At 52.1% G+C, this 25,555-nt stretch overlaps 2 protein-coding genes across 7 annotated transcripts in view; both read left to right on the forward strand.

The window, feature by feature from the left end:
- The window catches only part of LOC102944114 (zinc finger protein 436), a 156,854-nt gene that overhangs the window by 115,658 nt on the left and 15,641 nt on the right, over window positions 1-25,555 (forward strand). The gene's annotated exons all lie outside the window — the stretch shown is intronic.
- Window positions 3,886-20,466, forward strand: LOC114018213 (zinc finger protein 624). Of its 6 annotated transcripts, none has more exons than XM_043528047.1 (6): window positions 3,886-3,907; window positions 7,258-7,354; window positions 13,636-13,723; window positions 14,270-14,396; window positions 15,328-15,441; window positions 15,809-20,466. In XM_043528047.1, the coding sequence occupies exons 3-6, from the start codon at window positions 13,700-13,702 to the stop codon at window positions 17,836-17,838; spliced, it is 2,295 nt and encodes a 764-aa protein (XP_043383982.1). In that variant the 5' UTR covers window positions 3,886-3,907; window positions 7,258-7,354; window positions 13,636-13,699; the 3' UTR covers window positions 17,839-20,466. The 6 variants fall into 6 exon arrangements, 5 of the variants coding, with proteins under 5 accessions (XP_043383982.1, XP_043383984.1, XP_037770660.1 ...); XM_043528049.1 differs by having other exon boundaries at window positions 15,812-20,466; XM_037914732.2 differs by having other exon boundaries at window positions 20,123-20,466.

The raw sequence follows: 25,555 nt of genomic DNA on the forward strand, positions 1-25,555 counted from the left end.
CATCACACAAATTAAAGTTGGCTACTCAAGCCTTCTATGAAATACTACATCTACATCCTTCTTGGCTTCTTGTTATAATTTTGCACAACTCTGTTAATGAACTTCTTGAATGCAATGTGTTCATCTTTGGTGGCTTCTCGTGTGTCCAGTACTTCCATTCCTTCAAGTGATATGCTCATTAGTTCATTCACATGATCAGGCAGAAGGCGACTTCTTTCAAAACACAAAATTCTATTCAACGATGAAAAAGAACACTCAACTGTAGCTGTTGTGACTGGGAGTAGCAAGAGATGAATTCCTACTTCTTTCAGCCCAGGAAACACAGCACAAAGATCAGGTCGAGCCACTAGTGATGATAAAAAAGAAGTTTAAGTCAAATCTTCATACATTTGTCGTATGATATTCCACTCTGTGTTCAAATTCTCTATTCTGTCCTGATCCCACGGCAGCCCCGTTGCTGGGAGTGCCTCACTCCACTCAAATGTCAGTGTTTTATAAGACAGGGATCTATAAAAGCTACGTAGAGGTTGAGTAGAATCTAGAAGTCACTGTTGTAGATTTTTAAGAATCAAGTCTGTGTACTTTTTCAGTTGTCTTAACAAACACTTCTTGTCCTCTTCACTTAAGGATTCAATATACATGCCTTCATTAGTCAACTTCTGGACTGAAGTCTTTGCTTCTTCCAGTACTTTTCCAATGGATAGCTCTCTGGTTGATCCAAATGTAGCTTCTATTGCAAGACAAAGATTTACGACTGTTGTAGTATATGCCTGGATGGCATTGTTTAATGACCCAAGTGGTTTCAACAGTAGACTTACAAGACAAGAGTATGGCAGTAGTTTTCTCTGAACATAGTAGCAAAAGTAATCCACCAGCCTCATTACTTAGATCCATCCCATCTTGGTAGATACTTTCCAAAGCCAGTAATAATGGCTGGAGTAATTTTAAGACAACAGCCAAGGATCGCTCATGAGAAAGCCAGAGGGTTTTCCCATTGAACTTCAGTCCCAGTGTATCTTCTACATTTTCCAAGATATTCAGTCTTTTTGGACTCTTGCTGAAAAAAGAATATAATGAAGACATTACATTTATAGCTTTTTAAATGTCTTTTGAAGAGTCTGCAGCTTGTACTAATGCTAGTTGGAATAGATGACCTCTGCAGTTTGTATAGGAGAAATTAGGGCTACAGTTTTCTCTGAGCAAAGCTTGTGCTCCACCATGTCTTCCAGAGAAGTTTGCAGCTCCATCAAATGCACATGCAGCCATCTGTTTGGGGTCCAACTGACAAGCATTCAACTCTTCTAAGATGTGGGTTGTCACAGATGCAGCCAATCTGTCTTCTATAACTTGAACATCTAGAAATGCATCTACTGGCCTACCACTGACATCAAGATAACGTACACAGTGACTTAATACTTGATGCTCATTTGCATTGGTGCATTCATCAGCCATGTATGCAAATTTTTTGAATGTGATGAGAGAGTTCTTCACTTCTTCAACTGTTGAGTCTTTCACTGTTGCACCACCTGCGTCTAGCCAGTCAGTTGAGTTTCTTGCAGAAAGATAGTGAGCATTTGCTGGTCTTGTTTGGAACCAGTGTTCAACTTCAGGATGAGCAAGTGACCATGCACTTATCATTGGCCTCCAGTTTGTAGTGTGTGGTATCTCTTGCTTAAATAGAAAGTATGATGCTATGGCCATGTTTGTTCGCATGAACTGTGTTGTGTCTCCAGCATTCTTAACAGCCTCATTAACACTCACCGGTGTTGTCCTTGGTCAGTGGAGACTCAGAGTTCAGAGGTGCTTTCACATGAGTTCACCTCCCAGGTGGGGGGCAAGAAGGTACCTTGTTCGTTCCTCCAACTGCTCACTGTTCGCTGTGGCCACTGTTGTTCATTGTGCCACCGTTCACTCCATCGCTCTGTTGCCAATGGCCCTGCACCATCACCTTCTGCTGCCACCTGCCACTGTGACCTCTGTGAGTTGGTCTCTTGAGGTTCCTCCCAGCTCTCAGTGATTTCAGCTGAGCTCTCAGCAGGGGAACCTCGCTGCTAGTGCAGACTGGGCCGTCTCTTCCACAGAAACACTGTCCCACAGCAGGTCTAAGCACTTACACCTGATTATCAGTGATTTCAGCTGCAGTGATCACTTAACAAAACAAAAGACTATCTGTGGAGCCTAAAGAGCTCTGTCTTTAAACAATGGAGAGGGGCAGGTCAAATAGTACTTGTGACTCAGGCAGACCATCAAGCAAAACACCTGTCCCCGCCCTCTCTCTTGATGTCCGAAATCGGCACAGGCTAAGTACAGTTCTACTGCCCTTTACTTAGACAATAAGAACAACAAAATTTCTTTACCCCCCCGCACATTCAAGTGATATGTAACCCAATCCCAGCCAAAATCTATCACTTGGGCAACACAGCCCTATTTGCTGGATACCTAGGTAGATTAGATGTGAATGTAAATGCAATCTGGTTCTGAAGCCTTTCCCCCCAGCCTCCAGCTCATCACTCGCTGTCAGGGAGAGCTCATTTAGACTTTGCTTATAAATCATCATTTGAAATTATTAGGTTGGCCAACATCACCGAAATGAATGCATTGACATTGTCACAAAAAACAACAGCTGTATAAGGAAGCTAGTCTATGTTCATATTTTTCAAATCTATTATACTTTTTCAGATACATGTATTTTATTATACACTTTATATGCTTTTAAAGTGTGTATTAATGTTTCAATTTTAATTCAAATTTCCAAACAATCACTAAATTGGCAACAACGTATGTAACTAGTTCACAAAATTCGGGGGAGGGGTTGGGGAAATTCAGGGGGGCAAACACCCCTATGGGGGGATGTAGGGAAACCCCTGGGCCCTGCACTTAACCTGATGACACTGGTCTGTTTCGATGGCTGCATCTGATCAATTCCAACATTTCAGTGGATTTTCTAGGCAGCCATCAGGAAAAGGGGGATGATTTTGGTGACAATTGGAAAATGAGGAGGGGGGAAAAGGAGACAATCCTGAGTGGGTAGAGCACCAGTTCCTGACCCAGAGCAACAGGAGCTTTGCTGCTGACATCCAGGTGCCCGATGGGGAGCTGCAGTCAGTGCCCACATGGGGGAGCCAGCTGGGAGATGGGCAGAGGGGATCCCTAGGAGGGGGGCAGACATGAAGGGGTTTAAATAGAGCCCAGGGTGGGTTCATCTGGACCAACAGGTAACCGGCAGAACCCAGGGGCAAAGCTCTGACAGCTCCATGACCAGAGCTAGGGGAGCAGAGCTGGTAGCTCCAGCCCAGGGCTGGTAGCCAGTGACTGCAGTGTGGAGACTAGAGTCCAGCTCTGACCACCTGCTCCCTGTGCCAGTCTGTTACCAGAATGAATCACACACAGAGTGTCCCCGGCTCCCGTCATCCCTAGATCATCTGGAACAACCCCAAGCCTCCATAGAAACCCCCCTTCTCCCCCCACCCCGAGATCTGCACGTCTCCTTTCTGTCCCCCCCATTGACCCTGTGGTGTGGCTTCTAGGCAGGACACCTGCATAGGGCTGAGAGAAGCTGCCCGTGCCCAGGGCAGGTGGGGGCCCCAGGGGGCAGGCGGCTGCAGCGCGGTGGGTTTATCGCTAGGACCCAGGAGCAGCTGGGTGGGAACAATGACCGGGCTCCCTGCGTCCCGGCCGCAGGAAGTGACTCGCAGCCGCTGCGGGGACTCTGGCTCCCGGCGAGATCCCCGAGCCCCGGCGGCTGGTGCTGGGAGCCCGGAGCCCGGGCTGCAGCCGGGAGAGGGGATCCTCCAGCCGGGCCCTGCCCGCTGCTCCCCGGGAGCCTCTCCCAGGGCAGAGCCCCCAGCCTGGCCAGGGCCCCTTCCCGGCCCGGCCCCTGCCCCGGGGGGCCCCGCTCGGAGGGAAGGTAAGAGAGACCCGCCCCCCCCCCGTCACCCTCGGGCTGCAGGGGGCGGGTTTGGCCCCGGGCTGCTCCCCGCGGAGCTGGCTGCGATTCCCTGCCCCGGCCCGGGAAAGCTGCCGCCAGCTCCGTGTGTGTGCTGGGGTCTGGGACAGCCACACGTGGGGGGATAAAGGGGGGTGGGAGTCCCAAGATGTGTGAAGAGGGTGTGTGCAAGAGGGGATTTACAGGTGAACAGGGATGTGTGACGAGTGCAGAGGCTGAAGGGCGATGCAGGGGGCGGGAGGGGGCGGGGGGGCGCTGCATGGAGGATGAGGCAACGCAGGGGGATCACTGTATGGGGGAGAATTGTGGAGCCCACAGGACACAGGGCTGGAATAGAGGGAAATCTGTCTGGTGGGATCTAGTGAAGTGATGCATCCGATGAAGTGAGCTGTAGCTCACGAAAGCTTATGCTCAAATAAACTGGTTAGTCTCTAAGGTGCCACAAGTCCTCCTTTTCTTTTTGCGAATACAGACTAACACGGCTGTTACTCTGAAACCTGAAGGAAAGGGGGTGATGTGGGGAGAGGGGACTGGGGAGGCCGGAGGGGGAATGGGAGAGCAAGAGGAGGCTGGCTGGGGAAGGGAGAGACAGAGGCAGTAAAAAGGAAGAGGGGTGGTGAGAGAGACAATGGCAGCTTCCCTGTGCCATGGATTCGGATCTCACCCACACCGGTGTCAGACCAGAGTCACTGCTGGCTCTGGCAGGGGGTGAGTGCGGATGGGCCAGTGAGATCAGCCTCTACTTGCCTGTCCCTGGGGGCTGCAGGGGGAGTCCGGGGCAGCTCGTTCATTAGGTGTTGCCATCAGACTAGAGGGCTCTGGTTATTGCTAAGGGAGAAGAGAAGGCCGGTATCTGGAGAAGTTGCTCTCTCTTGCCCCCGAGGGCAGGACAAGAGGCAATGGGATCAAACTACAGCATAACCGATTTACAATAAATCTCGGGAAAAATCTCAGGAGGACAATGGAACAGATGCCTCGGGGGGTCGTGGAAGCTCCTTCACTGGAGGATTTCCAAAGGAGGCTGGATAGCCCTCTGCCTTGGGTGGCTTAGACACAACAAATCCTGCATCTTGGCAGGGAGTTAGAGTAGATGATCCTTGTGGTCTGTTCTGACCCTATGGTTCTGTGATTCTAATCCGTATTGAATTAAGTGTAAGCATTTTGGGAGTCCCTTGTATTGACAATGCTACTGCTTGTGGGCTGCTGTGCGGTTGTATGGGAGTCCTTTGGGGGGAAGACAGGACTGATGCCATCTCTGGGAGATATTATGGATTTCAAAGGCCTTTTGGGAACAGTACGAGTGCGATGGATTTCCTTGGGCCATGTCTGCACTTACAAACTGGGAGCTGCACAGGTGTGCCGCTCTGAGACCGCTCGTGTGGTCATGTTACGCCGACAGGAGAGAGCTCTCCCGTCTACACAATAAAACCAGCTCAGTGAGCGGCAGTCGCTGTGTCGGCGGGAGAGCTTTCTTCACCCCCCTGAGCGACAGAAGTTTTGCCTGCATAAGTGCTCGTGTAGACATGGCCTAGGGAAGACTTCGTCTCCACGCATGAGAGGCGATCGCTGTGGCGGGGCCCAGCGGGTGCCCTGGCTGGACCACTGAGCGGAAATACAGGAGCAGTTGCCCTGAACTGTGCCCAGCTCTGATGCTGGGGGGGTTTAGAAGTGTTGGTGGGTGGAGCCTGCTGGGAGGGGCCGGGTCTGTGTTGTAAGGCCTGGGCTACAGTGAACAATCAGATCCATCTACTGCTTCACTCAGGGCAAGGCAAAGTTTTGAGCCCTGAGCGCCATAGTTAAGTCGATCTGAGCCCCATTGTGGACGCAGCTTGACAGACGGCTTCATTGATAGCTTGATTGACAGCTTCAATCAGAAATCAAACCTTATCACTCATCAGAGAATCCACACAGGCGAAAAACCCACTAAGTGCTTGGACTGTGGGAAAACTTTTAGTTGCAGATCAGCCCTTATTACACATCAGATAATTCACACTGGAGAGAAGCCCCATAAATGCTTGGAATGTGAGAAAAGCTTCAATAACAGCCAGGGCCGGTGAAACCACTAGGCAAACTAGGCGGCCGCCTAGGGCTCCAAGTGGTTGGGGGCAGCCAAAAGCGCGCTCCGGGGAGGCGGTGGAGCAGAGGTGAGCTGGGGCACGGGGGCGCGGGGAGGGCCGCCTGCAGCAAGTAATGGGGGCGGGGCACGCAGGGGAACCGCTCTCCGCCCCAGCTCACCTCTGCTCCACCTCCTCCCCTGAGCGCGCCGCCCTGCTCTGCTTCTCTCCCTCCCAGGCTTGTGGCGCCAATCAGCTGAGTGGTGCTGCAAGCCTGGGAGGCGGGAGAAGTGGAACGGCGGCAGCGTGCTCGGGGAGGAGGTGGAGCAAAGGTGAGCTGGGGTGGGGAGCTGCCGCACGGCTCCCCGGGCCGAGGGGAGGGAGTGGGAGCTGTCGCACGGTGTTACATTTTCATTTAGTTGTAGCCGACCAAAGGGAGGCGGTACGCCCAACGCAATGGTGTTTGTCTCTTGGATGTGGTGTCATGGGCAGCGGGTATCAAAGGCCAGGGCAGGCTAAACCTCCCCTAATCCAGGCTGTGGCCCTGCCCATGTTCCACAAAGGCCCATGTTCCACAAAGGCAAAAGGCTCATTCTTCAATACAAGCAACTCCTGTCTCACACCTGACAAACTCACTACGCTTAATGCACTGTTTTCCTGGTACTTATCCTTAAGAAGTCGCATGTGAGATCTCTTCTGAAAGCTTATAACGTGTTGATACTCATAAATATTGCGAGAGGCGTGTATGGGTGATATAGAAGTAATAACGTAAATGTCTTGAAAGTTATCCCCTTAAGGTGTTGGAGTGAAAGTGAGTCACCAGGGAATCACTGGTTTTGGTGACAGCCCATTTAAATTGGAGGGAGTTTTTCCTGGCTAGCCCATTATGCAATGGGTTGATCGACTGTCCACCATAGCGCCTATTCAGAAAATGAATGGAAAACCGTCAAAGCTGAACTATAAACACTGAAAGGTTGTGACAGTGAGAAGGAGGATCTGACAGCGAGGGGATCGCCCTGCCTGGGAAGAAAGACAAAAGACTGATTCAGTGTGTCACAGGTTTCAGAGTAGCAGCCGTGTTAGTCTGTATTCGCAAAAAGAAAAGGAGTACTTGTGGCACCTTAGAGACTAACCAATTTATTTGAGCATAAGCTTTCGTCCGATGAAGTGAGCTGTAGCTCATGAAAGCTTATGCTCAAATAAATTGTTAGTCTCTAAGGTGCCACAAGTCCTCCTTTTCTTTTTAATGTGTCACAGGACACTCTGCATCCAATCACTGAAGCAGGATACTTCCTGGAAGACTGGGGGCTGGCTCCTTGGGCCTAGCAGATGCTGTGAAAGACTGACCTTTCGGGTGAGGATCTTTTTTATCAGGTAGAAAATGTAACTTCTAATCGGTGTAGGCCCTTGTCCCAGTTTTCTGAATTTTTTGTTTCCATCCCTCCCCGTTGATTCTATTTAAAGCTCTCCTCTCTCTCAGAATAAACTTCGTTTTGTTTTACTATCAGCAAATTCAAGCTTGATACGGGAGCGGTGGTCTCAGGTGAAACTGGTCTAGTGCCATTGTGATGCTGTGGGGTTCAACCCAGACCAGTGAGGGGTTGTCACCACCTGTGTAGGGTCAGATCCTCCTGAGTGTAGCACTCACAGAACTTTAGTAAGTCTGCTGCTCTCTTAAAGAGATAGTGCACAGCCCCACCCTGTTAGTTAGCTGAGGACTCACACGGCACTGAAATGGTTTGTTGTAAAACTAAAACTGCATTTATTCCCAGGGAACCTAGGATTAAGGGATGTCCAGTAAGTGTGAAAGAGCCAGGAGAGGTTACACGCAAAACGTGCTTTCTAGTGTGTACATTTATCTTCAGTGAATCTGAGCCTTGTGTCTCAGCAGGTTTCTCGCCTAGATTCAGTATCTGGGGACCTTCAGACCCCTTGGCTGGAAGATTCCACCTTTCACAGGTGTACAGGAGCTCGGCCCGCTTGGATCTGCCCAGCAATGTGTGCCAAGCTGGCTTTGTGGCCTGGTTATAGCTTCCAGAGTTCAATGACCTTGCCTCAGGAGGCTGGAAGGTTTCTTGGAGCTGTGGCTTCCATCTCCCATTGAGAGTGGGAAGTGGCATCTTCCACTTTGGTTGACATTGTCTCCCCTTGGTGTAAATGTAATTTCATTGTCCTCCCTCCATTTACGTTGCAGCCAGGTTCAGGCAGGCGGAAGAACCACATTCCTTTATCTGGGGCAAGGTGACTTAAGCCTGACAGCCAGGTTTTTAAGAACATATTCCTGCTCATGTATATGCACGTACCTCATGCAAGAATATCACTGAGCAGTGAGTTCGTAGTTTTCCAATGCTATACGGCACAGCACCTTTTAGATCCACATTATGGCAACAGTGAGTTGGGCTGATTAAGCCAGCTAAAACTGCTAAATACCAGGGAGCCCCTTGGCCTCTGGCATTGGGATGCTCTCAGGGTCAAAGGGATCCTCCAGGGGCTGTAGGGGGTCTATTCTTAGCTTGCAGGGCTTGTATAGCCCAGGGGAGAGCGCTCCAGTGGCTGAGAGGCTGGTTGTGGTTGGGACTAACACCCAGCTGGCACAGGCAAGATTCCTGGCATCGGAGGCAGCTGGAAGTGAGGTGAATCCCAGCCCTGGGCGCACTGAGCAGCCTCCCAGCACCTCTTTCTGCCTGCGAATGTACCGCTGGGAACCCCTCTGCTGGAGTCAGGTGGCCTAGGTGCCTGCCTGTGAGAATTAGTTAGGCAGATGTCAAGCTGCACAAAACAGCCAGAGAAGTGGGGTGTGTGTGTGTGTGTGATCCCTCCCTTAAGCATGTAGCCCAGGGGTCAGAGTAATCACCCAGATGTGGGAGGCCCAGGTTCAATTCCCTCCTCTGCCTGATGGGGAGAAAGGATTTGAACAGGGGGCTCCCAGTGCTCTAACCTCTGAGCCATGGGATCTTCTGATGTGGGGGTCCCTTAATCTCTCCTGCTGAACCTGTGACACTTTGGAGGAGTCGTTACAGAGTTCTTGGAAAAGAGGACTGGACCCCCCCAGGTGGGTGCCCCACCATTGGCCTGCAGAGTTGTTCTCTCCCCAGCACGGACCCTGTGGGGGAGCAGCAGCTGCTCAGTTCAGGCTCCCAGATCTCAAGGGAGGAGGCAGCAGCATGTGACCCCGGATGAAAAACTGAGACACAGATCCTGCCATGGATCTACCAATCCAGTGCTCTGGAACAGGCCCCGCGAGGACCTCTGCAGTGTGCCAGCCCCGCTCTGCGGGTCTCACTCTTTCCTGACCGCAAGCCACTTAGTTTCACCAAACCCTCAGCTCCCTTCCCACCCAGCAAGTCCACCTGAGTTGGACACCCGAGGGAGAGTTGTACACACAAAGGGAGCGACGCACCCCCACCTGCAGCATCGGACTGGACTCTCAGCCAGCGTCGTGAAAGCAGGAGGGGTTATAGATTTCTGGAGGACATAGAGCATCTGTGGTTAGCACAGAGATCAGAAAGTTACAGCATGGTCCATCTTGGCCAGCCTAGAGCACACAGTCCTCCGGCCTCTCTCTTGTCCTGGTTCCGGAAAGTCTTAAGCCTCCAACAGCCCACACTTAACAACACCTGACATGGCCCCTCCTCAGTCCTTTGTTCTTGTCCCTGGGCAGACCTTGTTCCCTGTCCTCCTCCTCAGCCCTTTGTTCTCCAGCTGGTCAAACAGGGCTGGCTTACTGCGGAGGGGAGGAGGGCCATCCATGGTTGTTAGGTGCTAGGTACCAAATGTCTGGGCAATTCAAGTGGCCAATGTGTTCTCAGACTCTCCATGGACATGGAGCGCAGACATCTAGGCATCAGTCACAGCTGGATCTCTGCAGAGAGTAAACAACCTTTTCCGGACACCTAGTTAACAATGCCACGTATAGGGGAAACTGAGGCACGCACACTATTCATACAAAAATATTACAGAAAATTCTCACTGTGTCACACCTCTTCCCCCTTCGAAGCCAAACTGAGTGGGGATCACTTTAGCCAGTGAGCTGGGGAAGAACAGGTACCCCTTTCTGGGACAAAGCATCCACTATACGAGCGCAGCCTCCTCTCTTTGAACAGGGACCAGACCCCTCTGGACATAACAGCAACTGAATAACTCCCCTGCAGGCCCCCAGCCTGGGACAGATCAAGTGCAGTTAGGGCTGAATTAAGGCATAGGCAACCTAAGTATATGCTTAGGGCCCAAGGCCTGCACCCCATTTTGGAGGGGGTTTGCATGAGGCCAAAATTGAGCGAGTGGCAATGTGACCTCCCATGCACCAGGTCACAACACAGCTCACTCCATTTTGTCCCCCATGCCATGCTCCCTGTCCTATTTTGGGGGGAGGGGATGTTAATGGGGCCAAAGCCGAGTGGGCAGAGCACCAGCCTCTGAGCCAGATTAGCTAGAGCTTCACTGCTGATATGCAGGTGTGCGACAGGGAGCTGCTGTCAGTGTCCACAGCGGGGAGCCAGCCGGGAGAGGGGCAGAGGGGATCCCTAGTGTAGGGGGGAAGACATGAAGGGCTTTTGCCTAGAGCCCAGGGATGGATTAATCCGGCCCCACAAATAACTCCAGGAAACCTGGTGGCAAAGCTCTGACAGCTCCATGGAGTGAAGGGAGCAGAGCCGGTAGCTCCGGCCCAGGACTGGTAGCCAGTGAGCGTGGGGTGCAGACAAGAAACCAGCTCTGGCCAACTGCTCCCTGTGCCCGTCTGTTACCAGAGAGAATCGCACACAGTGTCAGTGTCACTGAGAAACGCGGTCTACAGGTCTATCTCTGGGCTGCCTCTCCAGGACCAGGACCCCCATCATCCCTGTGTCCATGTAGACATTGGGGACTCTCTGGAACAATCCCCAGTCTCTGTAGAAACCCCCCTTCCCCCCGCTCTCTGGGATTGTCTCTTGTCTGTTTGCCCAATGCTACATTGGCTTCTATGCATGACGCTCCCTTAATGCGGGGAGAAGCTGCCCGTGCCCAGGGGAGGTGGGTCCCCAGGGGGCAGGGTCTGGGGCAGGGGCCTGCAGCGCGGTGGGTTGATCGCTAGGACCCAGGAGCAGCTGGGGGGCGGCTCTGGGGGCGGGGGGGGGGATCGCGGGGCTCAGGCCCGGCCCAGGAAGTGAGTCGCAGCCGCTGCGGGGACTCTGGCTCCCGGCGAGATCCCCGAGCCCCGGCGGCTGGTGCTGGGAGCCCGGAGCCCGGGCTGCAGCCGGGAGAGGGGAACCTCCAGCCGGGCCCTGCCCGCTGCTCCCCGGGAGCCTCTCCCAGGGCAGAGCCCCCAGCCCGGCCAGGGCCCCTTCCCGGCCCGGCCCCTGCCCCGAGGGGGCCCCGCTCGGAGGGAAGGTAAGAGAGACTCGCCCCCCCCCGTCACCCCCGGGCTGCAGGGGGAGGAGGCTAGAGAAGTGCAGGGGGGCGGGTGGGGGGAGTGGAGGACGGGTCGACACAGGGGAATCAGGCTGCAGTGGGAGAATTATGGGGCTGAGGGGAAGGAGGTGTCTCAGTCCAACCGGGGTAACTGTTACCCGCTCAGCCCGGGGTTTTGCCCTCTGTCACCCTCTGGCAGTGCCTCACCCCTGGGCTTAACCCCCGATTTTGCCCCTCAGCCCCTATCCTAACCCTGCCCCCAGCTTCTTGACCCCCCGACCAGTCAGTTTTTGCCCCCTGCTCCAACCCTGGCCACCCTCCTCCTCCGATTTGCCCCCTTTGCCCCTTTTTAACCCCTGTAAAAAGCAATCCACAGCATCTTATGCCCAGTAAGGGCAGTGGCTTCAGCAGATGTTACTGACCATGCTCAGTTTGTTTGCGCCTGCTGAGTGCACCCCAAGTAGCAAATTCCTAGAAACAGCAGTTTCTCGCACTGCACCAGAAGGGCTCTAAAGAGGGGTGGAGGTGGGTTTGTGTGTGTAGATAAGAGGGGATTGAGGGGGGAACAGGGATGTAAGAAGGGCAGGAGTGGGATGCAGGGGGCAGGAGTGGGATGCAGCGGGCATGATGGGATGGGGGCTGGGAATGCGCTGAGGGGAGGATGTGGCGTTGCAGGGCAATCGGGAAACTTATGGGGCGGATGGGAACAGGCTGCAACAAGGAAACTCTGAGTGGGGGGGGCACTGCGAAGGAAAGGGGGGGATGTGGGGAGGGGAGGCTGGGGAGAGACTGTGACAGCAAGAGCAGACTGGCTGGGGAAGGGAGACAAACAGGGCAGGGGTCTGGGAGAGATACAAGGGCAGCTCCCCCACCCCATGGGGCAGGAGAGGGTGCGGGGCTGCCCCACGCAGAAGTCAGGGGGGAAATCTTTTACCGCAAATATTCCATGATCCTTTGGGAGTAGATGGAGCCTTCCGCCTAAGGGCTCAGAAGCTACAAGGCAAATATCCAGACCCCTCGCCCCCACACACATCCCCTGCTCCCAGTTTATTATTTTCAGACACACTCATGATTTTGGGGTCTGTCTCCTGAGTGTTTGGGGCTGCCCAGGGCCCTGGCCTGATTTCCGGGCAGGATTCAGATCTCAGCCACACGGGTGTGAGACCAGAGTCACTGCTGGCTCTGGCAGGGGGTGAGTGTGGATGGGCCCATGGGATCAGCCTCTGCCTGCCTGTCCCTGGGGCTCTGTCTGCTGCCACCAGAGGGCTCCGATTATTGCTCAGGGAGAGGAGGCAGCTGGTGCGTGTCTCTTTCTGCTCCTGATGTCAGAGCCCTTGAATTGAGCTGCCTGGGTCAGATGCTGCCTCCTCTACCTGAGAGCCCAGAGTGTGAAACTGCTGCTCCCCAGCTGGGTCTGTGCCAGGGAGAGGCCTTCATTAACCCCCACTCTGGGCTCAGCCGGGGTGGGGACTTTCACCATGGCTGGAACCAGCCCCCGCAGCAGCCCTGGGCTCTGCCCATATCAGCTCCTGAGCCAGAGCCTCCAAGTGAGGGGAGAGACCTGGGGGAAAGGGCTGGGGCCAGGCAGGACAGGGACCTGCTGCTGAGTTTGTACCGGAGCGGGAGGGGCTTCCCCTGTGCCTGCGGGTCCCAGAGCTGCTGCCCTCAGTGACACAGCCAGGCTCACACTGGAGAGCGAGCGCCCATGGGAACGGGACAGTCCCCAGTTCTCCCAGGCAGAGGCAGGAGGGACGGAGACAGAAAGGGGAATGGTGAGACCGAAAGCGGCAGCAGGAGCAAGAAGTGGGGAGGGAGGTTCCCAGCTCCCAGGCCTGCCTGGATCCATTCCCTGCATCCCCCTGGGCAGCCTGACTCTCCTGGGAACAAGGGGAGGAACTGACAGAGGAAAAAACAGGTTCCGCCTCTGCCCAGTCCCCGCGCTGCTGGGGGACGCGCTGGCCTCGTGGCCGATATCAGGGGAAATCCCCCAAAGTGGCTCCTTTGATTCTGCTCTTTTCTAGCATTTGTCTCAGAGACTCTGTCCCTGGTGGGGTTTAAAAGTGTCTCAGGGCTTCAGTGCTGAAGGGAGGGGCCGGGTCTGTGTTGTAATAAAGTGACTGAGGGTTTTCCCAGTGTGGCAGAGCCCAGAGCGTCTGTCTGCAGGGAGGGAGCCTGGGGGAAGTCGGGGTGTGAAATGGACTCAAGCCCCTTCTGAAACCTCCCCCGTCGCCCCTCTCGCCCTGACAGGCTGAGGAATCACGTCCACGTTTCGCTCCACATCGACCCGTCTTCCAGGGGACAGGGAAGGGAAATGGCTGTGATGGAGCCAGCTCAGGTAGGGGATTTTCAGGGAGCTGCAGGGGGATTTGCTGTACAGGGGGAGGGGCAGGAAACACACAGGGGGAGGGGCAGGCTGTGATAAACCTGCTGGGACCTGATCAACCTGGGATCTGATTTTCTGAACAGGCCCATTGGCGGGTGGAGGAGGCAGGGACATTCCCTCCATTTCTGAAACAGGAAACAGCCCCCTGGGCAGGACTGGGAAAAGTGACCAGACTCCCAGTGCTGGAGCCTGACCCCACTGGCCAGAGGCTGCTGTGAAATACGAAGGGAAGCTGTCGGGATTCCTGTCCCTGTCGCCGGCTCAAAGCTCTGCTTCCCGTATCAGCCTGTGGCTGGCAGGCGTGTGGGAAATGAGAAGACTCTGCCCTGCTCCGTCTGCTGGTGGGACAAGGAGCTCTCACCTTCTCCCATCCCCTGAAGCCTCCTGGCTGCTCTGAGCAGGGTGCGGGTGGGATTCTGCTTCTCTGGGCCTCCTCCCCCTGACTAGTGGGATTGCGACTGGGGCAGCAGGTGCTGAATGCGGGAACTGATATTTCAGATGCCGGTGACCTTCGAGGAGGTGGCTGTGTATTTCACAGAGGGGCAGGGGGCTCTGCTAGACCCTGCTCAGAGAGCCCTCTACAGGGACGTCATGCAGGAGATCTATGAGACGGTGACCTCACTGGGTAAGGGATTCCTGTGTTGCTAGCTATTAGAAGCTGTGGGGTCTGCCTGTCTAACTCTGGTCCCTTGGATTGGTGGGGAGGGTCGCAAGGTCCACAGCTCCAGTGTGAGGGATACTGTCATCTCCGTACCCCGCTCAAGGGAACAAGGGAGTCAGAAACCTAATGGACATACTAATTCATCCCCATCTCTCCCGCTTTCAAGAGGCCAGAAGCAGGGTATTGTTCTGCCTATATTATTTCTCTTTCCCACACCGTTCACCTTCCTTCCTGGGACCAGCTCCATCCATGGGGAGGGCTCTAGGTTCTGCAGCTTAGGAAATAGGCAAGAGTTCAATACCCAAGCTGTGTGTGCCAGCAAGTCCCCCAGAGCACATCTACCCTGAGAACTCCTAGTGAGGGCGTGACAACACCCCCTCCCCCGATGTCGTCTGCTCCCAAGGGGTCTGAGTTTCCACAGTCCCATGTAGGGTCAGGTTAAACTCAGGCAATGTTCCTTGTGACAAATACTCTACCAAGACTCCATGCTCCCTGACCTTGCCTCATTTACCAAATGCAATTAATAGGCAGCAGGTTTAAAACAAACAAAATGAAGCGTTTCTTCACACAACGCACAGTCAACCTGTGGAACTCTTTGCCAGAGGATGTTGTGAAGCCCAAGACTATAACAGGGTTCAAAAAAGAACTAGATAAGTTTATGGAGGACAGGTCCATCAATGGCTATTAGCCAGGATGGGCAGGGATGGTGTCCCTAGCCTATGTCTGCCAGAAGCTGGGAATGGGTGACAGGGGATGGATCACTTGGTGATTGCCTGTTCTGTTCATTCCCTCTGGGGGCCCCTGGCATTGGCCACTGTCGGCAGACAGGATACTGGGCTAGATGGATCTTTGGTCTGACCAAGTATGGCCATTCTTATTTTCACCCCCTGAGCAGGATTTCCCGTTCCCAAACCTGACCTGATCACCCAGCTGGAAAGAGGGGAAGAGCCGTGGGTCCCAGATCTCCAGGCCGACGAGGAAAGGGAGAGCCCGAGAGGCACCCACACAGGTGAGGAGTCAGGGAAACTGAGACAGAAACATTTGGTGAGTAAAGGAAAAAGCTGGACCTCCCAAAACGTGCCGTGAGCGAGAGCCCTCAGTTCTGCCCCATCTCACCCAGGTCAGGGCTGCAGTCAGCAGGTGTCGTAGCATCAAGGCAAATACCAGTCACGGCTTCCCACCCATCCTGTTTGCTGTCGGGAATTTCCTCCCTGACTTTACTTCCCTGGAAATGTTTGGATGGGATGTGGAGGCAGAATCCAATGTCTCCATCTCCCCAGCAGTCACTGTGTTGTGTTTTCCCTCTTTGCTATTCCCCTTTCGGTCCCTTTCCCCGGCAGAGGCAGTGACTCCTGTCTGGGTTCTCTCTCTCCCAGCAGGTGATAGGACAGTGAGTGAGAACAAGGAGGAGATTCAGCAGCAGGAAGGTCCTGGGAAAGTGGAACCGCAGGAGACATTTTTGAGAAAAGCTGAAGGGAATTTCTCCAAGTGCTTGGAACAGGGAGAAGCCTGGGGAGATCGACACAGATCAGAGATGCAGCTAGGAAACAAACTGGATGAATCCATTCAACATGGTGGAGGATGCAAAGATCCCAAGGAAACCACAGTCCAGCAGACAAGTCACAATGAAGAGAGACCCTACAAATGCCTTGACTGTGGGAAAAGATTCCGTTTCAGTGGAAACCTTCTTACACATTGGAGAACCCTCACAGGAGAGAAGTCCTATGAATGCTTGGACTGTGGGAAAAGCTTCAGTGAGAAGTCATTTCTCATTATACAGCAGAGACTGCACACGGGAGAGAAACCCTATAAATGCCTTGAGTGTGCAAAAGTTTTCAGTGTGTTATCGGCCCTTATTAGACATGAGAGGACCCACACGGGGGAGAAACCCTATAAATGCATGGACTGTGGGAAAACTTTCGGTCAGAGCTCAGACCTTATTAAACATAGGAGAATCCACACTGGAGAGAGACCTTATAAATGCCTTGAGTGTGGGAAAAATTTCATTCGCCGTTCACACCTTATTAAGCATCAGAGAGTCCACACAGGCGACAAACCATATAAATGCCTCAACTGTGGGAAAAATTTTGTTGACAGAACAAAACTTACTCGACATCAGGCAATTCACACAGGAGAGAGACCCCATAAATGCTTGGACTGTGGGAAAAGCTTCATTCAGAAGTCACAATTTATTATACACCAGAGAGTGCACACAGGAGAGAGACCCTTTATATGCCTTGAATGTGGGAAAAGTTTTATTCAGAATTCACAGCTTATTACACATCAACGAACCCACACAGGAGAGAGACCTTATAAATGCCTTGAGTGTGGGAAAAGTTTTATTCAAAGTTCATCTCTTATTCAACATAGGAGAATCCACAAAGGAGAGAGACCTTATAAATGCCTTGAGTGTGGGAAAAGATTCATGGAACGTTCATCCCTTATTAAACATAGGAGAATCCACACAGGAGAAAGACCCTATAAATGCCTTGAGTGTGGGAAAAGTTTTATGGAAAGTTCATCCCTTAATAAACATAAGAGAATCCACACAGGAGAAAGACCATGTAAATGCCTTGAGTGTGGGAAAGATTTCATTCGTCGCTCACACCTTATTAAGCATCAGAGAACACACAGAGGTGACAAACCTTATAAATGCCTCGATTGTGGGAAAAGTTTAGTTGACAAAACAAACCTTACTAGACATCAGGCAATCCACACAGGAGAGAGACCCCATAAATGCTTGGACTGTGGGAAAAGCTTCATTCAGAAGTCACAACTTATTCTACACCAGAGAGTGCACACAGGAGAGAGACCATTTAAATGCCTTGAATGTGGGAAAAGTTTTAGTGAGAGCTCAAAGCTTACTAGACATCAGAGAACCCACACAAGAGAGAGAACCTATGGATGCCTTGAGTGTGGGAAAAGATTTATGCAAAGTTCATCACTTATTAAACATGGACGAATCCACACGGGAGAAAGACCCTATAAATGCCTCGACTGTGGGAAAGGTTTTATCGCAAGTTCAGCCCTTACTAAACATAGGAGAATCCACACGGGAGAAAAACCCTATAAATGCCTTGAGTGTGGGAAAACTTTCAGTCAGCGCTCCCATCTTACTCAACATGGGAGAACGCACACAGGAGAGAGACCCTACAAATGCCCTGAGTGTGGGAAAAGTTTCAGTTTCAAATCAGGCCTTAATATGCATCAGAAAACCCACACAGGAGAGAAATCCCATAAATGCTTGGACTGTGGGAAAACTTTCAGTCAGCGCTCATACCTTACTAAACACAGGAGAATCCACACAGGAGAGACACCTTCTAAATGCCTTGACTGTGGAAAAAGCTTCAGTAAGAGGTCAGAGCTGACCAAACATCAGAGAAGCCACAAGGCTGAGAGACCCTAGGTATACCTTGACTGCAGGAAAAAGATTCAATTTGACTTCACGCTTCAGTGACCCACACAACAGAGAGACCTGGAATGTGGGGGAAGGTTCATTTGGTGCTCCCGGAGTATCAGGCATCCACAAATCCACACAGGGAAGAAACCTCTGAGATGTTCTCAGTGTGGAAAATGCTCCAAGTGGAGCTAACACCATGTTGGACATCAGAGATACCTCCACACAGTCAGGAAATTATCTCATGGCCCTGACTGGGGCCGACCATGGTGACAAACCCATTTCCTCATTCCCACACATCAGGGGCATTTGGCTCCCAAGGATCCAGCTGCCCATTGCTGGGGTGAGGATCCAACAGCAGCCGAACATCAGCTGGTCAGTGACCCTCTGGCTCTGGCTGGTCTAAGCAAACCCCAGGCAGAGGTGGAGAAGCCCCCATCAGTCCCTCCTCCCTGCTGCAGCCCTGGCTGCTGAGCTGATGGGCCACAGGTGGGGGAAGGGAGAGAGAGAAACTCCTCCAGATGCTCCCTCTGCCTGGCTGAAGTTCCCCGTCTCCATGGATGGTGGGTGAACGTGCCCTTGGGGGGAGGCTAGCCCCTGGCCCCTCACCCTCTGCCTGAGGCCCTATCCCTTCTGCTCCAGCAGGCCAGAGGGGGCCTGGTGGAGTGTGGGCAGGGCCACGCTAAAGTGTTTCAGGAGGCGTGGTTTCCCGCAGCCTACTATACCCGCCGCCCATGCCCCTCTCTGTTCCCTTCCCAGCCGGGATCCCCCTGCCATGGAGATGAGGAGAAGGACACTTGAGCCAGGCCCCACCTTCACTCTAGATACCTGTGTCCACCCCCCAACTTCCACCAGCCCCTGGGCTGGGCTCCCCCACTTACCTGGAGCTGTTCTCTGCAGCGGGAGTGTCCATAGGGGCTGGTAACACCTCCCCTCTCCGAATCCCCCAGGCCGCTGGACTCTGGGGGATCAACCGTTAAGGGACCAGGGGATGGGAGAGCACAGGGGTAGAGAGGTGCTGCCTCTCCTCACTCTACCCCTCTGCCCCGTCTCCCTGCCCCCTCTGCATTCAGACAGTACCATTAGGAGAAACTCCCACAGGCTCTTTTGTTGGAAGTCTGGATTTGCCACCTCTGCTACAGCACCATCAGCCTCTGAGAGGGAAGCAGCGTTGCCTAGTGGATAGAGCACTAGCCTGGGACTCAGCAGACCTAAGCTCTTTTCCCAACTCTGCCAGCAGCTTGCTCGGTGACCTCAGAGAAATCTGTGCCTTCCAGAGAGGGAATAAATGGGGAGGGATGATATCAGCCTCCAAGTGTCTGTCTAGGGCAGGAAAAGTGGTTGGGATTAGCTAGTGCGTCTCCTTTGTTCCTCCTCCCCTTTTTCTTGTCGAGATTGACCCTGAGCAGTTTATTCCAATCCCCCATTAGCAAAGTGATTGTTTGAGTAAAAGTACCCCCTTTGCAGTGAGATTGTCTCATTCCCAGACATCCTCACACTGCTCCAGGTTCTGCTGAAAAGCATTTAATTTTTTGTGCTGTTTCTCCCTTATACACCAGCATTCAATAGATTCTAAAAAAGCGGGAGCAGGGATAGTAAAATAATGTGGTGTTTTAACTTGTGTTATTTGAGGGGATGGGGTGGGTCCGGGGGATTCCCTCCTGCCCCCATCAACCTCACACGTCTTCTCTCACAGAGCAACCTCTGCCCAAGTCATGGAGAGCTTATCCTTTTCCCATTCTACCCCTCCACCTTCATGTGTGTCATTTACCACAGTGTCCTTTTCCCACCATGTTTAGGAATCAGGCTTTGATTTCTTTGATCCTCAATCAGGCCCCTGGGTGCTGGAGAAGAAAATGTCACATTCCTGAAGGGGGAATTCAAATGAACCCCAAAGCACAGTTTGAGCTTCAAGCCCAGCCTCCATCTATTGGTAAAGTGGCATCTGGAGTTTTTCCAGCCTAATCCAGATGATTTGTACACAGAAGTTTTTGGTTAGGTTTGTCTTTTTTCCTCTTTCTTTTATGATGATGATGCTAAAACTTTTGTCAATAACCCAGGCAAATAATGCGGCCGTGCTGAGTAAATCAGCTTTCGCCTGTTCAGAAGGAAATGGGAAAGTGGTTTGTAGCTCACCCTGGAGCGTGGGTTTTTCTCTTTTTGGTGAAGGCTGTTCTGTCATGTATTTTGATATTAAATTAGTTTGACGGGATATAGCTCAGTTTTCTTGGGGACTTCAAAAGACTAATGATAATTGCCAAAATAGTCCTTACTGATTTTCCTTTGACATCAGATTTGCTTCTTCTCTGAACAATGAAAATGACCAGTACCTGTCAGCAAAACAATGAGGACTACAAATGAAGCCCCAAGAGGACTGATGTGGAGAGGGGTCAGCGTCTTCCCCATTCCTGAGAGGAGGAGGCTAGGCAAATGCCTCTCTCGTGGATTGTTAGTGCTTTTCTACCAGCTTTAACTTGTTCCTCTTTCCCTGGGGTGCGTGCGTGGCTGGAGCAGCAATGTACTGAGCTAGGGCTGAAATGCACCGTGCCTGGCTGGGCCTTGCATGTGGGGGGTGAAGGGAAATTGAGCTTTTATTTCTTGGTTTGCAAAGAATAAAGTCGAATTTAGTTTCTCAAACTCCCAGTGTCCCTTGTCTTGAATAATGGGGTGGGGTTGGGAGGGAGAATGGTCTTTAATGGACTCACTCAGACACTGTGTGCCTGTCACCCATTGACGCAGCTGGGGAAAAGGCTGGTATCATTCTATTGTAGGTAAGTTGCGGGAGGTTGTTGTCCCGCTCTGCTCAGCGCTGGGAAGGCCTCAGCTGGAGTCCTGTGTCCAGTACTGGGCACTACACTTTAGGAAAGTTGAGGACAAATTGGATTGAGTCCTGAGGAGAGCAACAGAACATGATCAAAGAAAACCAGACCTGTGGGGAATAGTTAAAAAAAGCGGGTCTATGAGCCTTGAGAAAGGCAGACTGGCCACGGTCTGCAGCCGTGCTACGGGCTGTTATACAGAGACTGGGGATCAGTTGTGCTCCATGGCCACCGAAGGGAGGACGAGCAGTAAAAGTGTTAAACTGCAGCAAGAGTGATTTACATTCGAGGTTAGAAAAATTTTCTAACCATGCAGGTATTTAAGCTCTGGAATAGCTTCCAAGGGAGCTTGTGGAATCCCCAGCATTGGACTTGGGTTTTTTTGTTTTTGTTTTTGTTTTTTTAAGCCCCTTGGAGGTGTTATTTCCCCATCCCTGAGCTCCACAGGCTGCAGGTTCCGGCTGTGACATTTTCTCAGGGTGCCCAGGACTGTGAATCTCCTTGTTACCCCACTGCCTCGGCGCGAGGGGGACGTGCTGCTGCTGAACTGAGTGTCTGTTCCCTGTCACCTCCAGCCTTTAGCTCCCCACACAAACTCCCCAGGGCTCTGCCAGTCCTTACTTTGCCTGGCAGGTTAACACTGGGCACAACCTCTTCCTTGAGCTCCTCTGAAGTGTCCTTGGGATGGGGTGCACAAACCCCACACTGAGCAACAAGGGTTTAAGGGCTCATTCTGGGCTCAGCCAACCCCGCCCCGCCACACCTGCAGCAAAACCTCCATCTGCTGGAGGAATTAAAAGGCAGCGAATTAGCTCAGTTGGGAGCAGTGCTGAAGATGAGTGGACCTGCAGCCTGCAGCAGAGCAGAGTGAAACCTAAAGGCTCTGATGCAGCTGCCCAAAGGGGCCCTCTGTGAGAAAAGGGAGGACCCTCTGCATATACAAGCAGAGAGGGAAGTATTCTATGGCCCTGAACAGTGGCGACTCCCTCTTGCTTCCTTGGGATTTGGCTTTTCCCATCAGCCAACGGCCTTGGACTGAGGTGACCCCAGGGTGGGAGACGAGAGAAAGAGGCACAGGGAGGACAGACTTAAGTAGTCTCGGTTGCCAGGTTACTGGTAGCTAAAAGTACCCTGGGTCGGAGCCCAGTCGAGTGGGAGGGCCCGGGCTCCCCTTCCCTTGCCCCCTTGGCAGTGCGGGGTTGTGGCCATGACGACAAGGCCACGCTTCCCAACCTGACCCTGAGTGGAAATCATTATTGTCCTTCTATACTGTCCAGCCCCTCTCCACTGGACACTCGGAAATTCCCAGGTAAGCTGTCCCCAAAGGGACAATGCCAGCTTGTTTGATTCAATTGGGGATCAGCGTCAATATAACATCACAGCACTGAGATATATTTTTAGTGAAAACAAACAGGAGTTTATCAACAAAAACTAAGATTTAACCGTGTGACTTTATCTGATAAAATATGACTATGTAGATCATTGTTGCTACTACTGTTATATAATTGCAACACATCTTGTACAAAGTGTGTCAAGGAAGGTGTCAATAGACTGCAAGAGAAGCAAGGCTTGGCCCAGCTGGAAAAAGAAGCCAAAGCGAGAGCCAAGCAAGTTGAAGAAAGAGCCAGAGAAGCTGACAGGAGGCGTATGGAATGGCTGGCTGCTGAGTAGAGGGTTCACCAGATGCAACAAGAAACAGCCAGACGTGAACTCCAAATCAGGAGAGCAATGGATGAACAGCAGAAACTGTATCACGTTGGAAGTCCAGTTTATAACAATGTTGGTATGCTGTTTGATCAGGACAGATATGTTTACTCAGGGTTATGTCATAACCCAGTCCCAAAGCAAGTATGAATGTGACTCTTCTGTGTTATCTGTAACTAACAGGGAGATATGTGGATACCAGAGCGCTCGGTCATCGCTCCCACGGCCCGCCATGAATATTGGTTGGAGGCTCCTTCATGAAGCCATGAGCACGGGTGTGTACCTGATACGGTTCACCCCAATTCCTGCCACATGCCCATTTTGCGGCGTGAGGGAGAACCGGGTGCATGCCTATCTAGAATGTGCCAGGTTGCAGCCCCTATTCCGACTCCTCCAGAACCTCCTTTCGAGGTTCTGGCTGCACTTTTCCCACACCTCTTCATATATGCACACCCTGTCTGTTTCCCCATGAAGTCACGAGACCTCGTCAACGTTCTCCTGGCACTGGCCAAAGTGTCCATTTACAATACCAGGAGGAAGATGCTGGACGAGAGGGCGCTCTGCGACTGTGGGGCCTATTTCAGTTCCTTCCTTGTCTCAAGCATCCGGGCAGAGTTCTTGTGGGCATCGCCTGCTGGCTCGCTAGACAGCTTTGAGGAACAGTGGATGCTGTCCAGGGTTCTCTCCTCTGTGTCCCCCTCTGGATCCCTAGTTCTGAAGTTATGATCTCCACTCCCATCCCTGTTATCCCTTAGTTGTCCCCCGAATTCAGTTGGGTTCCAGGGATCCAGTGGTTCCTCCTGCAAGGCTGGGGGAGGCACCCGCCCACTGTGATGGGTTAGATCACAGAAACCCCCTGGGAGCTGCCACCTGATGTGTCAAGACTACTTCTGCTCCTGCTTTCCTGCCCTGGCAACTTAGGACTCCAGCACCCTGTCTTGTTGAGCCAGACAGGCCAGTCTGCTCCAACACAGACCCAAAGTCTAACCACGTGCCCAAAAGCTGCAACTTACAGAAGTGTTCCTGTCTTGAACACTCAGATGCCCAACTCCCAATGGGGTCCAATCCCCAAATAAATCCGTTTTACCCTGTATAAAGCTTATACAGGGTAAATTAATAAATTGTCCACCCTCTCTAACACTGATAGAGAGATATGCACAGCTGTTTGCCCTCCCACCCCTCCCCCTGCTATCAATACATCCACTGGGTTAATTAATAAGTAAAAAGTGATTTTATTAAATATAGAAAGTAGGGTTTAAGTGGTTCCAAGTAGTAACAGACAGAACAAAGAGAATTACCAAGCAAAATAAAATAAAACATGCAAGTCTAAAGTCTAGTACAGTAATAAAAACTGAATACAGATGAAATCTCACCCTCAGAGATGTTTCAATAAGTTTCTTTCACAGACTGGGCATCTTTCTAGTCTCGGCACAATCGTTTCCCCTGGTACAGCCCTTGTTCCAGCTCAGGTGGTAGCTAGGGGATTTCTCATGATGGCTGCCTCCCTTTGTTCTGTTCCACCCACTTTTACATCTTTTGCATAAGGTGGGAATCCTTTGTACCGCTCTGGGTTCCCACCCCTCCTTCTCAATGGAAAAGCACCAGGTTAAAGATGGATTCCAGTTCAGGTGACATGATCACATGTCACTGTAAGACTTCATTACCCACTTGCCAGCACACAGGTATAGAGGAAGACTTACAAGTAAACAGAGCCATGTGCAGACAATTTGTCCTGGTTCATGGGAGCCATCAAGATTCCAAACCAGCATTAATGGCCCACACTTTGCATAATTACAATAGGCTCAGAGTTATATTTTATATTTTTAGTTTCAGATACAAGAGTGATACATTTATACAAAAAGGATGACCATACTCAGTAGATTATAAGCTTTGTCATGATACCTCACAAGAGACCTTTTGCATGAAGCATATTCCAGTTACATTATATTCACACTCATTAGCATATTTTTATAAAATCATATAGAGTGTGTCATCTCCTGGAATTTCCAATAAGGCCAGCCCGAGCCGCCTGCCCAGGCCATCTAGAGGAGGAACACAGTGTGCAGTGGGAACCTGCAGCAGATGGAGGTGGAGTGGAGGAGGGACTCACCAGGCAGCATGCAGCCAGTGGAGGTCTCAGGGAAGGATCCCGAAGCAGGGAGAGGAAGAGGTGGAGTGCTGGCAGGACCACCACATCCCAGGCCTCCCCTGGCCTATTATACCTTCTGCCCAGGCTCAGACCAGAGCTGCCAGAGCTTCCAGGGGGCTGGGGGAGGCTTTTTTTTTTTTTTTTTTTTTTTGAGCTTCTCCCACTGACATAGATGCTGCCAAGCAGATACACTAGAGCAGCATTTCTCAGATTTGGCCACCAGGGGCTTTTCTTGCTGCCACAGAAACCTGGGCTGTGATTGGGGGGGGGGGGGGGGGCACAAAGCAGCTGCCCCCTCCCCCGGGGCCACCAGCAGGGGTTCAGCCCCTGCCTCTTTCTCGAGCAACGAATGCTGGAGGAGCAGGCAGCCGGTGTGAGTTCAAATCTTGTCGGGGGCCGTGGGGCTCGGGTTTCCGGCTTCAGCCCTGGGGTGGCAGGTGGCAGGCTCCAGCCATGGGGCTTTGGGCTCCAGCCCCGGGCTCAACCCTCCCCTGCCCACCTATTGCTCCTGGCTCCCGCGGCCACCTCCAGCCCCAGGCTCCGGCCGTACGGCAGCAGGCTCTGGCCCTCTGCTGCAGGGCTTTGGGCCCTGGTTTCACCACTACCCCCATTGCTACTGGCCCCTGCTGCCGCTCTACCCACTTCCCATCCTGGGCTTAATTTGTCCCCCGATTTGCTGGGTCTGTGTAAGTCTGCTGTGCAAAGTGATATTTGTATGTTTGTTAATCACTTTTTTCGCCGCCTCCCAACTCGCTAGCAAGTCTGCTGCTGTGAAATGTGATATTAACAAAAGTATGAACCTCACTTTTCACAGAAGCAGACTTACTAGCTCGCAAATCTTTTTTTTTTTTTAAATGCAGCCAAAAAAGCAAAAGAAATAACAATTAAAAAAAGACAAGAACATGCAAAGCACCTTACTTGTGTTTCTATTCGGGGTAGGTCCAGTAAAGAATAGAGGCAACGGTACATTACTTTTATTATGGAGTCCGCAAAAAAACCCAAGTTAATAAATTACCAGGATATGGGCCTGGATATGTGCATATTTATTTGTTTT

Source organism: Chelonia mydas, chromosome 14 (genome assembly GCF_015237465.2).
Source record: "Chelonia mydas isolate rCheMyd1 chromosome 14, rCheMyd1.pri.v2, whole genome shotgun sequence".
NCBI lineage: Eukaryota > Metazoa > Chordata > Testudines > Cheloniidae > Chelonia > Chelonia mydas.